The sequence below is a fragment of the Anneissia japonica genome, unplaced genomic scaffold (genome assembly GCF_011630105.1).
Source record: "Anneissia japonica isolate Jap-2015-1 unplaced genomic scaffold, ASM1163010v1 scaffold287868_len458714_cov195, whole genome shotgun sequence".
Classification (NCBI taxonomy): domain Eukaryota; kingdom Metazoa; phylum Echinodermata; class Crinoidea; order Comatulida; family Comatulidae; genus Anneissia; species Anneissia japonica.
The window spans coordinates 301,252-319,638 of record NW_022698322.1 but is presented as its reverse complement, the minus strand read 5'-3'; the positions used below and the strand labels follow the sequence as shown (position 1 = coordinate 319,638).

General features: G+C 34.0%; 3 protein-coding genes across 9 annotated transcripts in view; 2 read left to right on the top strand and 1 right to left on the bottom strand.

Moving 5' to 3' along the window:
- LOC117102497 (dynein heavy chain 10, axonemal-like) overlaps window positions 1–13,196 on the top strand; it is a 43,942-nt gene extending 30,746 nt beyond the window's left edge. Inside the window, exons 60-69 of the mRNA XM_033242789.1 lie at window positions 6,114–6,370; window positions 7,534–7,872; window positions 8,187–8,693; window positions 8,911–9,082; window positions 9,548–9,679; window positions 9,851–10,062; window positions 10,971–11,138; window positions 11,591–11,771; window positions 11,862–12,007; window positions 12,390–13,196. Of these exons, the coding sequence (XP_033098680.1) occupies window positions 6,114–6,370; window positions 7,534–7,872; window positions 8,187–8,693; window positions 8,911–9,082; window positions 9,548–9,679; window positions 9,851–10,062; window positions 10,971–11,138; window positions 11,591–11,771; window positions 11,862–12,007; window positions 12,390–12,536 (2,261 nt within the window). The 3' untranslated portion in view covers window positions 12,537–13,196. The remainder of the gene's footprint in view (window positions 1–6,113; window positions 6,371–7,533; window positions 7,873–8,186; window positions 8,694–8,910; window positions 9,083–9,547; window positions 9,680–9,850; window positions 10,063–10,970; window positions 11,139–11,590; window positions 11,772–11,861; window positions 12,008–12,389) is intronic.
- LOC117102498 (tripartite motif-containing protein 2-like) lies at window positions 126–5,310 on the bottom strand. Its single transcript, XM_033242790.1, has 2 exons — window positions 4,826–5,310; window positions 126–3,804 (listed from the first exon to the last, which is right to left on the bottom strand). Exon 2 carries the CDS (start codon window positions 3,793–3,795, stop codon window positions 1,633–1,635), a length of 2,163 nt encoding a protein of 720 aa, XP_033098681.1. The 5' UTR covers window positions 3,796–3,804; window positions 4,826–5,310; the 3' UTR covers window positions 126–1,632.
- A 3,543-nt stretch (window positions 13,197–16,739) lies between the features above and the next one.
- Window positions 16,740–18,387, top strand: part of LOC117102496 (high affinity copper uptake protein 1-like) — an 8,992-nt gene continuing 7,344 nt past the window's right edge. For all 7 annotated transcript variants that reach the window (XM_033242788.1, XM_033242785.1, XM_033242782.1 and 4 more), the window contains exons 1-2: window positions 16,740–16,928; window positions 17,634–17,763. The gene's annotated coding sequence lies outside the window, so the exon portion shown is untranslated. The remainder of the gene's footprint in view (window positions 16,929–17,633; window positions 17,764–18,387) is intronic.

Genomic DNA, 18,387 nt, shown 5'->3' with positions numbered 1-18,387 from the left:
TCAACAATCAAGGCATTGTAATAAGGTGTCAGGAGACAGAAGTATAACAGTCACAAATAAACTTTAATATAAAATCAATACTCAAACTGATTTCCTAATTAATTACAGGTACGTACTGTACAGTATATACATGGGGACAGGTAACATAGGTTGACGACACATTTGGTCACTATAATTTGGGAACACGTTTCAATGTAGTGGTTGCAACTCCCTCAAGTAGTAGTAGGAAGTTACAACCCCAGGAATGTGCATTCTGTAGTCACTGGTTGCGCCAATGCTACTGGTAGTCTCTGGGGAACCAGAGGTGTCACGCAACCATAGAATACCATGCTACATGCCCCTGCTTGCCAATTTCAAGCTGTGTCTTTGAAACTAAAGATTAATTTTAAACTCTTAATTAATCAAGCCTAGTAATATATGAGGCCTGCCATCCCAAAACTAGCACACCGTCGCTAGTTTCAAACTGAGTACTTAGCATAGGAATATGACAGTATTGTATACAGAGAAGCCATAATAGGTTTACTCATAACTTTGGCAATAATAAGTTGATTGCAGTAAAACGACCCATTATTTTTTAGGCCTATAGTGTGGGGAATAATAATATAATAAAAAGTCAAATAATGCTTTAGTCACTAACGCTGGTTTTGGGATAGAAGCCTCATATGGAAAGTATTAAGTAAATGTTAAAGTATAGCATAGCAATTCAAATTCAATGTCAGTAAATGTTAAAGTATAGCATAGCAATTCAAATTCAATGTCAACAAAGCAAGTATATCAAATATAAACTGAATCAAAATAAATCAAATGAAGGTCCAGCGTGTTAAACTTCAAATCATCAACATAACAGTAAAATTTTAATATCAGTGTAAAAATACAAATAATTTCAAAATCAAGCACCTTTTAAAGTTTTAAGTATCATTTCAAAGTATTCAGAAGTAGTCCAGTCAATTTGTGGATTAACCGAGAACTAATTCATTCACAACAAAACTAGGCCTAGTAGTATCAATTGAAGGTCAAAAATTCTTTTTATATCATTTTAAATAATTTAATATAAAATTGTTAATTTGTTAATCCTTTTTTATAATGTAATCAAATTTTTTACACACAATTTAAATGCAGTAATGCATCTAATAAAGTAAATGTAACTTATAAACAACATGTTTCGACGTGTCCCACGTCATCATCAGGTAATAATGCTTATGCTACTAACGGTTTAAATACTACCGGTCAGATGTAAGACGAAACAAGCAAATATTAAGGTAAGTCATATATATAGAGGTCAGGAATGATAGTTAGTGTATATAGGAATTAGAATGAATTAGAATAAGAGAGTGATATTGTAATGAGTTGTTTGTTTGTTAAGTGATGGATTTCCCCAAGCAATGTAAAGATCTTCTTTTATTTTAAGTTGATAAGTGTTGATAATTTACTTTTTATAATCATGTATATACAAGAATATGACTGGTTTGATGGGCAAAAGTATAGGGTCCGAATTAATAAAATATGAAATTCTAAATCTTTGTTGAATTATGTTATTTATGAGTTGTATTCTAAAGATAACTTACTTTTTGTTACTATGTAAACAGCAAGAATAAAGATGGATTGATGAGTGAAATTGTGATATATATGATTTCAGTAATTGTATACTTTTATATTTCTCCCATATTTATTGGCTACAGCAACTCTTCTTGGATTATAAGAAACAATTGATAATCCACAAGGAACATTTAACCCATCTTCTTTTTGATCAATTCTTTTAATGAAATGTCCATCACTGTTGAATAACTGTAGTTTGTTCCTACTTGTTACAAGCATGTTATTATCCTTATCTATTGTAACACTAACTGGACCATGCACCTTACCATCCTTAACACCATCACCTACAAGAACCTTCATGAACTTTCCTTCATTGTCAAATAATTGTAATCTGTGATTACCACAATCTGTTATAATGAGATGTCCTTCATTAGTAACATGAACATCACATGGATTATATAATTCACCTTCACTGTGACCTCTTGACCCAATCCTTCTGATCATCTGATTAGTATCCATGTTAAACATGAACACACATTCATTGATTGAGTCTGTAACATACACAACATTTAATTTTTCATCAACATTAAAACCATTGTAATTTTTCAATACTCCCTTACCAATTGATTTGATCACTTTACCATTCGGTTTACATAATGTTATGCATTTATTTCCATCATCAGAATATACTATCAAACCATTCTTTTTCATTTTGTACATTGATATAACCTGCACTTTCGATGGTAGTGTTATCTTACTGACATATTCACCTGATTGTTTAAACCTGTAAATTTCATTGTTCTTCAGAGCAACTAACAGACAACCATCTTCATCCAATACTACATCCAGGGGTTTGTTTCCATGCAATATATCTATTGTGTTTATCAGACCTTGCTTCTCTACAGTGATCATCAAAGGAGACCCTCTAATTGGTTCATCACCAAAACTGACATCAAGTTTCCAAACACCATTACTTCTGCACATTGACTTCACTACATACTTTCCTTCATCATGTTTCTCTGTTTCCAATTTTGTTTCCTCTCCAGGAGATGTCAAAATTGCTTTCAGTAAATTACTATCTACTTTAGTAGAACTGTGTTGAACTATTTCACACTCAAATGCTTGTTCTTTGGTCAACATTGTGGGGGCAGTAACTATTTCCAAACATGTTTCAGTAATGAAACCTAATGCTTTCTGTTTAAGTGTTTTTGCATGATATTCTGTGTTGAGGTTAACATACATTTCTCCATTATCCTTTGGTTCTGTTTCTGGTAATTTCTGGATTGTTTCTTGTATACTTTTGATTGTATTATGGCTTGACTGCAAAGCTGTTGCTTCATTGCTTTTTAGTAATTGAGCAATAAAGTTCCATTTTGTGTCAACATTCAGCATAATAGTGTTGAGTTCATCTGTTTGTGTATCTGTAATTTTTTTCTTCTTTGTGTATACTTCATCTAACATTCTGTTTAGTTCCTCACCTTTCTCTCTTATAATTTGAATCATTTCCTCAACAAAATTATTGATATCCTTTCTGCATGATACATTACACCATTCAAGTTGATTAGTTTTATGGTGAACTTTAGTAAGAGCAGCTTGAATCTTTTGTTTATAGACATCAACATTTTTTTTCAACTCTGTAGATGTTTGTTTGAATAACTTGAATGCTTCCGATATATGAATAGTTTCATGCTTACCAGCCCACTCTTTATGATCAGTGATAGCACAGTGCATACAAACGGGAACTTTACAAACTTTACAGTAAAATTCTAATTCTTTTTTGTGAGCAGGACAGAGGGGTGGATGTAATGCAGAAAACTGTGTTATTGTCATCGACTGAATATCTTTTATTGTATGTAATTTGTGATTTAGCAGTGATGGTAAGGTTTCATGAGTGTGTTTACATGCAGTGCATATGTACTGCATGCACTCTTGACAGTAGAAGTGTGCAGCATTCTGGCCACAATAGCATATCTTCTTGTCTACATCATCAAGTTGCTCAATACTTTCCAATAGATTATTGATAAATGTGTTTGGAGGCAGTTTTTGTAGACCACCATCGGGAATAGTAAAGGATTCGCCACAGGTTGGACAGACCGGCTTACTCTTCTTGTTGACCCATTCTGTGAGACATGATAAACAATAAGTGTGGAGGCAGGGAAATGTTTTAGGATCCTTGAGCCTTTTGTAGCAGAGTGGACATTCTAACACTTTCTCATCCAAATGGTCAACAAATTGCCGTACATTACTGGTAGCTGCCATCTTGAATATCTGATAACATAACACAGAGAATTCAAATGTAAACATAAAATATAACACAGAAGGCAATGGTTAACATAAAAAGTAACACAAAGAACACTGCGGCCAGGGGTGGAATTAGCGGGGGTGTGCAGGTCCAAAATATCTTTACTTACCCTGAAGGAGCCATCATTGGACTTCTAGGGTTCATATGTCTCTCTATGTGCCCTTCCCACCCTTTCGTAAATCTCTGCATCCACCCCCTGATAGCTATTCCAAGGAAGCATAATTTACAGGCTAGTACAGTATGCTTTACACCGATGTATTGGTGTATGCATTAATAGCAGGCTATTAGACTATAATGTTTATTCAATTGTTCAATAGTGTTTTGTGTTTTTTTTTTTTACAAACTGCAGTTTAATTGAATATATATATAAGTGTTTTGGGATCCTCGAGTAACATTTATACCAAAAGAAAAACAAAACCAAGATTTTATTAAATGTTCAATTAGTAGGCTTGAGTAACATAAATTTTTGTTGGGCCTAATATATGACTTAGAGATTTTTGACAATTATAAAAAGGAAAAAGAATGAAAAATGCACAAAATATAGTTTAAATCGCTTTGAATAGAAATGTTTTAAAAAGGTATAGACAGTAGGCATACATAACTTTTTGTCTGGTGTTAAACATTCTTTGCTGGCTATTGTTCTTGTAAAATTGTCAACCAGTCGGCAATTTTACAAGTCTACCAATGGGGAAAAGCTTGCAGTGCCACTTTCTAAATTTTTTATTTGTTTTTGTTTTATGGAAGTATGGTTAGCAATACTTGGTGAGGCCAGATAGCCACATTGTCATCATAACCAGTGGCAAAATAATTAACCTCCCTAGACTTAATTTAAAAACAGAATATAAAATTAAGAATAAATATAAAATATGTGTGCACCCACAATGATCATCACAGCCCCCCCCCAACCCTCGACCAAAAAAAGAGTAAAAAGTACAATAAATAAATTAGAATAAAAGCAGAGATGAAAATAATTAGTAAAGCAATTACCTTGAGATTGCTGTCGTAAAAATTACAATGTGTTAAGATACACCCATGACAAAAGCAGAAATCATGTACTGTTAAATGTCTCCGTACTGTGTAACTAGGTGCTGGACATCAACTGGTCTGGGTTTAGTTACATAACCACAGAGCAAAGTTCAAGTAGTATTGCAAACATGCTGTTACGCCCAAAATTATTCAACCACAATTAAAGGTTGTTCATAGTCATCAACTTTGTGACCTCCACTATCAGCATAGCTATGATTTCAATATCAGTAGGGCTAGTGTGGGAGGTTCTTGTAATTTTCATTGGTTGGGTCAGGGGCTTCCAAGTGTCTAGGTCCAGGAACAGATTCTTAGTAGGTATCAAAATCACAAACTTTGGAAGACAAATAAATACGTACAATAATAACTTAAAATTTATATGCCAGCAAATATGTAACTAAATTAAAGAATTAAATGTCCTTTATCGCTGAAAGATAGGGTTCCCTAATACAAATATCTTCTTTATTCAGTTATTTTCAGTTGAGTGTCAGATTTAATTTTAGATATCATTGTATATTAATTTATCATTATTTTTTTACTAAATAACAATATATGAAGAATTAGTATATAGAAAACAAAACAGAAGAATTAATGATAATAATAATACAATCTAAACAGGTAAAGATAAATGTAATTTCATATTCATTTAAAGTTAACATAGGGGAATGAGGTGTTGGAACCTATAGCTCTAAAGGGTTTATGGTTAGTTGTGATTCTAGTTAAACTCTAACCATTCTTGAAATTAAAAGAAATGCAGTTTATACATAAATATAGTGATATATATTTTGTAGGCCATTAATTAAGGCAACACTCAGCACATTCCACATAATATTAATATAAAATTAAACTTCTTTTAATAAAAAAAAAAAATAGTCGTTTAGTAAATTTAGATAAATATTGTTTGCAATACCATCGAGGAAATACCTCTATGGTAAATGCTATGGAAGAAATTTATTTCCTTTTGTTGAATAGTATTAGGAAAATACTACCTTAGGAATATACATACAGTAGTCACAGGTTGCATCACTACTACAGAAGCTCTAGGGAACCAGAGGTTTGAATGCCTAATAGGTGTCTTGCAACTATAGGGTACAATGAAACTTGATAGGATAGATGGAGCTTTATGTCAGTCAATTCCCACACATGTGCCACTATAAGCCTTTTTTATTTTAAAAAAAAATAGTTGCAGGTTCCCTCAAAAAGCACTGTGAAATAAATAAAATAACTTCTACAAATATGTATCTCTTTATAGGTTTATTTGAGAAGCACAAGTTGCTGTTTTCCTTCCAAATGACCATTAAGCTGGAGCAGAGTGAGGGACTTCTCCCTCAAGAGGAACTAGACTTCTTCATTAAAGGCAACCTGTCACTGGAAAAGAACAAGAGGAAGTGTCCTAATAAATGGATGCCAGAGCAAGGTTGGGAGGATGTCATGCAGCTGCACCAGATATCCGACGTCTTCAACACCCTCCCTGACGATCTGGATAGAATTGATGCAGAGTGGAAGAAGGTATGTACACCTCTATGTAGCATACTGGTTTTAACCTTTTTAATTTGACTGCCACTCTCGATGGTTATTGTGAAATCGAACCATGCAAATCCAATGTACAATGTAATTCCCAAACAATGAATGAATGAATGAAGTGTTGTCTATTGTCGTGCATATATGTTGTGACATAAAGGTTCAAGTCTATTATTGTCATCATTTGGGGAAAGAGGTCACATTTTCTCTATCCAAATAAGATAGTGTAATACATACTCCAAATATCAAAATGCACACCATCGTGTCGGGATTCAATATTTCAACATTAATTATGTCATCATCAGGAATGTCTCTATTCAGTTTGTACTTGGTAGTTGTCTTACCTTAGTGATTATAAGGAGGCAGGGAGTTTAAGTACTCATAATATTGCCTCCTCAAGTTTTGAATGTGTCAGTCATAGTTTGCTGTGAATTAATTTAGTGATATACTACTGACAACATGCTCGGATAGACAGTTCCATTTGTCAATGACCCTGCGGTTGGAAAACAAACAGTGTTTTGTCTTGGTTTAAGAATCTTATATGTGTGACAAAGAGTATTGTGTGATCTTTGTAAAGTGAAAGTGTAAAAAAACTCTTATAATCAATGTTTTGTTTCAAAACCATGAAAAATCTTAAAAACTTCGATCATATCTCCTCGGTCTCTTCGCTCATTTAATGATCATAACCCCAATGCAGTTTTTCTTGAAACACCAGAAAGAAATCAAAGTTCTGGAACCAATTTAGTTGCCCTGTTTTATACCTTTTGTAAAGCCAAAATATCCATTTTATAGTGTGGGGACCAAGCCTAAACTGCATACACCATTATTGGCCTAACAAGAGTTTTATAAAGCGGAATAAACATGTCCTTGCCTTATAAGTAATAGTTCTCTTTATACGGCCAACCATAGAGTTTGCCTTAGCAACTATAGAAATATGGGTCGAAAATTTAAGATCTGGTGTAACAATTATTCCAAGGTCTCTTTGTTGTCTAACTCCAAACAAAACAGTATCCCCCATTGAATAAAAATATTCAGAGTTTCTGGGACCTAAATGAAGACTCTTGCATTTTTCTTTATTAAACTGTAATAGCCAATTGTTACTCCACAATACAAGTCTATCAATGTGTCCATCGTTGATTTTTTTTTTTCAGTGGTATGACCTGGATGCGCCGGAACAAGCCCCATTTCCAGGAAAATACAAGGACACACTCAATGAGTTTCAGAGACTACTTCTCCTTCGTTGTTTCCGGGTGGATCGTGTTTACCGTGCTATAACCGATTATGTCACCTCTCGTATGGGCGAGAAGTATGTCACTCCTCCTGTTATCAGCTACGATGCCATCTGGGACCAGAGCACACCATTCTCGCCAATCGTTTTTATCCTGAGCCCAGGCTCGGATCCAGCTAGTGATTTGACTAAGTTGGCTGAGAGGTCTGGTTTTGGTGGAAACAAACTCAAGTTCTTGTCAATGGGTCAGGGACAAGAGAAGGTAAAAAGTTATATAAAATATGTGATTTTTGGTGATAAAAGTGAATATCATTAAATTCTTTACGAACATCAATTTTTTTTTAAATGATCAAAATTCTTAATAAAATCAAATGCTGAATTCATGTATTTTTTTATGCCACAATTATTCTGTTTATTTCTTTATGCATGTAAGCATGGACTTGTACAGAGGCATAAATTCTTGTGCACAAGTCAATTGATATTGTTCATTGTCATCTATTTGTTGGCAGGTAAGTAGTGGCTAATATAGAGGCGATGTATACATACACACGTTTCACGTTTTCTTTTCTCTTTCAGGTGGCCTTACAATTGCTAGAGACAGCTATTGCACGTGGTCAGTGGCTCATGCTACAGAACTGTCACCTGCTTGCAAAATGGCTTCGTGATCTTGAAAAATCTTTAGAGCGGATCACCAAACCACATCCTGACTTCCGACTATGGTTGACAACAGACCCTACTCCAGCTTTTCCCATTGGCATCCTTCAACGGTCTCTCAAGGTTGTAACAGAACCACCAAACGGTCTGAAGCTAAATCTCAGAAGCACCTATCATAAGATCTCTGCCAATGCCTTGGATGACTGCCCTCACCCATCGTTCAAACCACTGATCTTTGTGCTGGCCTTCTTCCACGCTGTAGTTCAGGAGAGAAGGAAGTATGGTAAGATTGGATGGAATGTTCCATACGATTTCAACGAATCTGACTTTCGTGTCTGTCATGAGATACTGAATACGTACCTGACAAAAGCTTTCGAGCAAGGTGACACCAAGATACCATGGAACAGTCTTAAATACTTGATTGGAGAGGTAGGCAGCATTTAATATGGATTAGTTATTGCTTTTATGGAAAACTTAGGAATATAATATATTATTTTATAACAATTTACTGAGGTAAAAATGCTCATTAGTCGCAAACAAGCGACCACAAGATTTCTCATAGCACCACGATGTCACAACACTGAATGACAGATAAATTGAACTTAGCGTTAAGTATGTGTACCTAAAGCTGTTTTTATCACTCTAGGTGATGTACGGGGGTCGTGCCATTGACAACTTTGATAGGAGGATTCTAAACACGTACATGGATGAGTATATGGGTGACTTCATCTTTGACACATTCCAACCCTTCCACTTCTACTACAATGATGATGTTGATTATCACATTCCAGAACTTGGACCAAAGGACAATTATACTCGTAAGTGGCAAAAAACAATTTATACATTAGTTCACAATCCTATATGTATTGTTCTTCATAATTAGTGTTATCTTTATTATAATTATTTTCATTATAACTTTTATTATTTTTAGGCCATATTAATTTAAATGTTTGTATTATTGTTCTCAATAAAAATATTTTTAAGACATATTTAAAAAAAAGAAAACTTTAAAAACCGCATTCCGCATTGCGTTTTGGAGAGCTTTGAGACAAACCCTTAAATTTATATGACCTTAACAGTATTATAATTTACATATTATAATCTACTTATGGCCTTTTGTAGAAAAAAGTTTAAGTGAATTGATAGTGACATTTCTAGTATGAACATTTAACATTTTTTCTTTATTAAATGGGGGCTACCATATTTTTCTAAATTTGCAGATTCACAAACAAAATAATGTTACAAGAAAAATTATTGAACACTATTATCATTATTTTTTACAGAGGCAATTGAGGAGCTCCCATTGGCTAATACTCCAGAGGTATTCGGTTTGCACCCCAACGCTGAGATTAATTACTACACTAATGCAGCAAGAGACATGTGGTCACAACTAGTGGAGTTGCAGCCTCAAACAGGTGGGCCTTCATCAACATCAGTATTTATTGATTAATGTTCAGTTTTATTGTCAGTAACATACTCGTGTGATTCTCTGTGAAGTATTGATAATGTAGGCCAATTTTATTAATTAATATAATTTATATTTAAAGATATTGTGATGATATATTCCTTTACTCATATATTCGCAGGCGAGTCTGGAACTGGTATCAGTCGTGATGATTTCATCGCTGGTATCGCTTCGGACATCCAAAACAAACTCCCCCAGCAGTTTGACTTGGATAAACTACGCAAGAGGTATGGCGTGGATGTGTCCCCAACAACAGTGGTGCTGCTACAAGAGTTGGAACGCTTCAACAGACTAATTCTGCGAATGTCAAAATCTCTTGCTGAACTACAAAGAGTAAGTGATGCCATACGCTTGAGAGAACATCCCATGTGCTGTAATCTTCCTACAAGCATACACAATCATAATTTTTATTTTTCTGTCAGTAAACAAAGTTTGATCACATTTTGATGTTAGCTCTGTTTAGACTATCAAATTGTATTTGACAAAATACTGTTCTATGCCCATATATAGTCATGATATGCCCATATATAGTCATGATATGCCTATATATAGTCATGATGTGATGTCATAATATCACACGCTTTTTTGTCAAATAATATTTGATAGCCAGGACAGTACTTAAGTATAGGATTGTCTGACATTTAAATGCAGATTACAAAAACACAATTTTTATCTGATCCAGATATCTAAAATTTCATCAGATAACATCTGATCAGATATTGTCTGGTAGACAAAAACATGAGGGTTTATGCCTATATGGTGCTTGCCATCCCAAAACCAGAGTAATTGGCATAAGAATATGGCAGTATTGTATACTTTTGTATGTAATCTGTAATACTTTTACCCGTAACTTTGGCAATAGTAAGTTTATTCCAGTAAATGACCTTTAATTACAAAGTGGGGAATAAATTTCATTTTTTGGTCACTGTGGGGATGGCAATCATGTTTGATGAGTCTTCGTGTGATGCAGTTGAGCCCCCAGTTTTTTAAATATTCAATAATATGTATCTTGTTAGCCGTTCCAGATTAATCATCAAACACCTACAACATAATATAAAAAAAAATATCCCCTTTGTAGCCTTGCCTCAAGAATAAAAGCTTGTTAACAATCCGACGCCTTAATTTTTGAAATTAATCCCTTGCAGGAGATGGTGTTTTTCAATCAAAGACTATCAATTGTATGAATAGATAAAAATGGATGAATAATTATGTAAATTATACTATGTACTTAATTTTACTAGGCATTAAAAGGTGAAGTGGGCATGAGTACTGTCCTGGACAACGTGTCAAGGTCCCTATACAACGGCCAGATTCCAAACATATGGAGACAACTTGCACCAGATACACTCAAGTCACTTGGTAACTGGATGGTCCACTTCCAGAGGCGATTTGCACAGTACACCACATGGGTAGGTACAGGTTTTGCTGAGAGTGAAGTTGTGATTTAATGGGTGAGGTGTTTGCCTTTTAGTCCCAGGGTTCTAGGTTCAATTGTTGGACACTGGCCGAGTTCTGTGAAGTTAAATCAAACCTGAAGCTTGCATTTTTCCAATAAGTATGTTTTCTGGGGACAAAACTCTGTATGTGCATTCTTCTGAGGTGAGGGTTTGGTGCTGTAAAAATATTCTTTATTAATATGATTATTATTAATATCTTAAATATATTTTAATATTTATATAGAAGAAACTCTATAAACTTACCAATTGATAAATCCCAATAATACTAATACAAATGATAATAATACAAATGAAACATCAGAAGTTGATGATGGATGAGATATTGTGTACTAACGAAAAGGAAATAAAAGAGAAATGTCCAAACGTCAATAGTTAACCCATATTTATCTGATTCACTACCATAGGTGAATGAGAGTGAGCCTCCAGTAATGTGGTTGAGTGGACTTCATATCCCTGAATCCTATTTAACTGCTTTAGTGCAAGCTACCTGTCGCAAGAATGGTTGGCCTCTGGACAGGTCTACACTCTACACCAATGTCACTCAGTATATGACCCCTGATGAGGTCAGCGAGCGTGCTCATTCCGGTAAGGTTCAATCATTTTGTGAAGTGTAGATAAATTTTTTCTTTTGTTGTTGACAGAAATTTGATGTTTCAAAACTTTTTTACTTTTCAGGATGCTTCGTATCAGGGCTTTATCTAGAGGGCGCTGCCTGGAACCGCGAGGATAGTTGCTTAAAAAGACCTCATCCGAAGCAGCTAATTGAAGAGCTTCCTATTCTAAAGGTTATTCCAATTGAAGCTCATAGACTGAAACTACAGGTAAACAAATATGATTGCTTACTACAGGTGTCCATCCAATTAAAGTCCACTTTTCTGTGGTACTGTATTATCGAATGTCTTTTATCTTTATTATTCTAATTAGAGACCAAAGCTGCTAAAGACCATGGACACCCCAGTCATAAAAGGTCTTTAATTGGAGGGGGACCTGTATTTACTATTGTTGTTTGTATTGTTGACAATAACTTATGACTATGTCACTTCAATTCTACATGACAATATAAATTCTTCAACAATTAATGTTGACAACCTCTTAATATTATTATTATAATAATTTGGGCATTTGGAAGGTGTTTTATTGTCTACTGTTCTTTCATATCAATTGGTTTTACTAATGTTTATGTTTTCTTTCCCTTACCATCAGAATACATTCAGAACGCCAGTATACACAACTTCACAGCGCCGTAACGCAATGGGTGTCGGCCTTGTGTTTGAAGCAGATCTTGCTACCACCGAACACGTATCACATTGGGTACTACAAGGTGTTTGCCTGGTCCTCAACACCGATTAAAATTCACTGTCACAAACACATCAGGAAACATCTTCACAAAATCCCACATATGGTATCTGCTCAAGTAGAAAATATGTTACTCCAGATTTTACAATTGATTTAAATGTTGTGAAGTTAATCTTGCGTTGGGTTTTTGGCTGACATAATTGTTGTCTTGCTTTATCAGTTCATATCAAGAATGTTGCTGTGTGGTATAATTTTCATTGATCTATTGCTGCTGCGCTGTCAAATTATATTGTGTCAAAATATTATTATTATTATTATTATTATTATTGTTGTTGTTTTATTATTATTACAATTATTACTACATTAGTACAGTATTACTTACATATGTACATTTATATATGTTAATTTATGTTTTATATTACAATGTGTATATATACAAAATTTTTTATTTTTTTTTTATTTTTAATAAAAATAATATAAAAGGATAATACTGTACTATCAAACTTAAATAAGTTGGACTTAAAATAAATTGCTGTAGAATTGTAAAAATGTATATAAAATGTTAGAATAAATTAATGTTTCAAACATTTGGTAATAATAATGTTTATAATACAGTATATCAATGATATTTGTGAAAGGCATTATTAATATTGTTAATAATATTATTTCTCTATTATACATAGTTAATATTATAAGCTTATTCATTAAAATGTAATTAGGCTATTATTTACCGTGGAAGGTGACCCAAAAGGTATGCTAACGATCATGGGTAGGGCGGATTTAGAGGGAGCCCGGCGCCTTTTTTTTTTTTTTTTTTTTTTTTTGAAGGTAAAGAAAAGAAAGGAAAAGAAAAAAATTGCTCGCCCAAAACGCCTCAGAGGTTATTTTTGAGCGTCTAGAACACACAAGTTTCGCGGATCCCCCTAAGGTTGTATTATCTCGATGGCCTCACATTCGCGCCCCCACCCCTCCCTTTGGACATCTCTGGATCCGCCCCTGATGGAGCCCTCACAATAAAACATTACAGTAATGTAATAGCTGAAAAACTAAATGCTGTAAACCAGTGGTTCCCAACCTTAGGGGTCCGCGAAAAAATTGGGGGTCCGCTAGATTATTAGAACAACTTTTTCATGATTCCATTATTGTTCTTAAAACAGTATGATCATGCAGTGACAAGAATTATTTTTAACTGGCATTATATTTTAATTCCAATATTTCATTGGTGTTCTGATAGAATGTTTTAAATTAGTTTTTTATGTATTCTTCATGTTTAGTATAGGCAGTAATTTCATTGTTCCCATGGTTTAGGAGAGCCATTTGATAGTGGCCATCCTCAGGTAATGTAAATCTTGTTTCCATGTTTTCTCTTGTATTGCTTTTACCTGTATATATTGAATCAATTTTAAAATCAGGAGGGAGCCCTAAATTTTACAGAATTAAATTACATTCAAATTTTGAATCTGACAGTGTCATTTCCGGCCATCTAGAAGTGCATAAACATAAACATTTCGTACCTGAGCCCCAACCATGGTGGGGCTGACGTAGCGTAAATCCCCTATCTGTAAAATTTATTGGATCACACCCTTCCTTCTGTCTATGTCGAATTCCAAATTCCAAGATGTCGTAATTTGGCGCCACTGTCTAATGTTATACTTTTGTTTCGTGGCGAATCATCTTCTATCTATAACGTTATTGTTAGGATGGACAATGATATTTTGACATGGGGGGTACGTGAAGATTTTGAAATGTCCAGAGGGGTCCGCGAACGCAAAATGTTTGGGAACCACTGTTGTAAACAACCGGGAGTGAATATCCTCGAAGGAGAATGTTCACCAGGAAAATTGTTATAGCAGGGAACAGTGAAATTACACTGTTCACTGGCTATAGTAGGAAATGTTCCCTTCCTTATTGTCGGGGTCCGCACGAGTCTCGTAAAAGTCATTGCCAATGTGTATTACATTATGCAGTAAAATAAAATTAACTGTTACGAAAGCTCATTAACCATATCAGTGGCGGATTCGAGAGGTAAGTCCTCAACTCCCAAATTTCAAAGAATCAAGGAAAATTTATTGTCGACAATACAACGAGATACAGTCAGAATTTGTGTCCAGGATAAACACAATGCCTTAATAAATATAACATGATAAAATTAGTTTAAACAAGAAAAGATAAAAAAAACAACGATATTAAAATATATATAAACATTTACCAGAAAATTTTAAAAGAAAGACCAATTATTGTAGAAAAATTGTATAACAAGATACTGTAAACTGAGACTTAATTAAAACCGAGAAAAAATGGCAGGTTTGATTTAAAATATAGGCATAGGCCTATATGATGTCTATCTGCTCTTGTTATTAAATATAAAAATAGAGTCGTGTACAAATGAGTTTCTATATCTAGATGTTCTACATTTCAAAGGGCGAAGTCTACATGTTAAGCAAAACGAGCTTAAGGATGTGAAGAGTCAATAATGATTATCTAATTTATTTATTTATTTATTAATATCTTTAACCAAGATGACACAATCATTTAAAACAAATGTTTTTCATTGTGGTCTTGTCAGGTTATACATACAATCAATACCATCTAAGTCAGCTTTAATAATTCATTTTTCCGTTTTCAATATTTTAAAAATCTTGTGTTTGATACAGAGTGTGAGACTGGAGTACCATATTGCAAAGTCATTAATTAATACGTACACTTAAAAGTAAATAAATTTTAAAAATGGAGAAAAAAAAAACCAATCATATTTAAATTTAAGTCTGAGTGTGCCATCTCCGGCCATCTCGAGGTGCCATTACCATAAATGTTCTTACCCTCAGCCCAAACCATGAGGGGTTGAGGTGGTATAGACCCTACATCTGCGAAATCCCCTCCCTGCTCACCCCTATTGCGGATTCTAGGATCCGTCACTGCGGATGTCCACGACAGGAGCAGAGTGGGCGTTGTCGGTATAGCTAAAATATGATCATTACTGAAGAGGCCGAAATTATTGACTTGAGAAGTATTTTATTAAGTCTTATATAAGTTAATTCTCAATATCGTACAATTCTGCTAGTACAGACATAGGCTTAGCCTGCTGGCTAAGTTGAACGTGGTCAAATTAGGCCGCTATTTATGTTGTAGCTAAAAACCACCCCACGAAGAACGGTCTTTTGGCGTTTTCGACACGGTAGGCCTATTGATTCCGTGCCAAAGGCCAGGGGGGAAAGCCCCTACAGGCTTGACAATTTATCTACTAATATTTAGAAAATACAGTACATATAATATATTTCTTCCCGACGAATTGTGTTTTTTTCTCCCAGACGGGGTGGGGTGGGACAGCTCTCTCCGACGGGGCTCTGGCCCACCCCCTGCTCCCAGAATTGACTTCTTTCAACTTGGGATCCCTGGTGTTATACCATGGTTATATCGTGTGATGTTGTGAGCCGAGAGAACTAAGTCAAAGTACCTTGTCCCAAAGACATAAGCGAAATGATAGAGGTTCGAACTCAGACCTCATGGGAATCTCTTAATCGCAGTCACTGTGTTACCCGCTCCCGCCACAAAATAATTTAATAACATTAAAGATAAGTTTTCATCAATTAAATCAAGCGAAGTTACGATTGTTAAATTAGAGGGAAAATCAAGCATTAACAAGTAAATATGTATCAAAATAATAATTGTTTATAGAAATTTTATGTGATAATGTACTTCATACACGTGAAGCTTTTATTTATTATTTTTGTTTTACCTTTATATAAATTCTGAACATAATGTTTATTGTACCTTGAACAAGAGTTCTTGGAAAAATGAAAACAATGAAAAAAGAGAGAAGAAGGTGGGCTACAAAAAAAAGAGATAAGTTTTAAGGATGGTCTTGAATGCATCAGTATCAGAGAAGTTGATCTAAGTTCCATAATTTCTGAAAGACATTTTATAATAAAGAACCCAAGCACGTGACACCCATTACATTTCAGTGATTCATTAATCTCCGTGTAGGCTATAGTTGGTATTTTACTGTATCCTGTAATTTTTAAATCCACATAGGCTTTTTTTTTTAATTCTTCAATCAGCGATTGCTCTTTTGTTATTTTTTAATGAATGTTTATGAAATTGCTTTTACTTTGTAAACGATTTGTTTAAAATATTTTTTAAAAAGAAAGGAAAAAGCCTCAAAATGGATGTTGCTTTTATCTTCAAATTTGAAACAGCGCCCTCGTGTATCGAAACGCTAAAATACAGTAATCACTTCTCTCCCTAAAGACCTTTCAATCCATTAATTTCCTATCGGTTGTCTGTATCTTCATATTCAACTGTCCCAATGCGCATTTATTGGCGCATCCCTCGAGACCGTAATGTGTATTGCTTGCGCATGTATCGAACATGCGTTGAGTTACAATTACAATTGACATTGCAGTACTTGTCGTGTCGTCGTGACTGCTGACTATGTCCCATATGCCGGTAAGTTCAAGACTTTGTGTTTCCTCAGCTTTCTCAAACGAATCTCACATCCAATTGTTTGCATGAAAGATTCTGCACTTGAATTTTAATCGGAAATCCTATGTATTTATTTACTTTTTGCTACTGCACATATAAAACGTATATTACAGTATTTGACTAAATTTCATTGATTTATTAAACCAAAAAAAAGATTAAAAGATAAAAACAAAGCGCCAAAAAACACCATTTTTTTACATTTATCATATTTTATCGTTATTATTATTATTATTATTATTATTATTATTATTATTATTATTATTATTATTATTATTATTATTATTATTATTATTATTATTATCCATTTTGGGCTTTGAATTATATATCTTCATTTTTTATTCATGAACATTTTGCATACAGGCATAGGCGAGCTTCGTCTGAAGAGGTCCAGAGTCTGTCACCATTAGTTAATAGATGCGGTTTTAACCTTGTTTGATAGTGTGTTAAGCAGATTAAAGATTTATTAAAAGCAATCAACAAACACTCATCATAATGCATTGTTTCCTTGACGCATTCAAATCCTATTGGCTTTCTTAGTTTCTGCTAATTCACTGTTTCCCCTACGACACACACCTGTGACGGCCTATTCTGTGTGTGGTTTCCCTACAATGTACAATGTGTCTCCTAGTTATCCAGTATATTAGATATTGGCTCAAACAATCTTCACAGGTTACTATTGCGCTACAATGAGAAGAAGCTCGGAATTATTATTTAAGGTGGGATTTACCATAAGAAGAAAAGATCAGAGAGCGAAATAGACTTTGGTTTTGAAAGCGTGGAAAAAAAGTTCTATTTAAAGGTAAGAGTAGACCAAGTATTATTACAGGAAAAATGGACTTGTCCAAGGCCACGGTATGGATATTTACTTAGGCTGGCCTATAGATAGGACATACGGCCTATACTAAATTTATTTAGAGTATTTTAATTCTTCCAATCATATTGTAGCGAAAATTGTTCAATTATCGTACATCTTTCATTATTTTGTGTGTATTCATCCATCTGTTAAAATTAAACATACTGAGCTGTGCATTCAGTGAGTTGCGGTTCATTGCGTGTCCTGTGAACAATTGTGATATTTTCGGTAGGATATTCTGTATTCGAGACAGTTCATGTTTTAAAGCTAACAACGCACATGTTTTTAGTTGGAAAATTAATGTATCAGTCAAGCGATGAATTAAACTATGATCTAGTCATTCATTAGGGCGTATGAAACAATTGGTTTGTAGACATTTTGTTGCCACGGATAACTGAATGTCATCGAGTTTATCACGATTAATGTTTCCGTACCGACTCACAGTCAATCATACTTGGACTGAGAATATAATAGACCTTTTATATGTATATTATTATTATTATTATTAATAATAATAATAATAATATTAATAACATTAATAATAATATTAAAAATAAAAATAAAGTATAT

What these genes read in the sequence shown, in the direction of transcription:
- LOC117102498 (XM_033242790.1), bottom strand. Translation starts at nt 3,795, where the DNA reads ATGGCAGCTACCAGTAATGTACGGCAATTTGTTGACCATTTGGATGAG.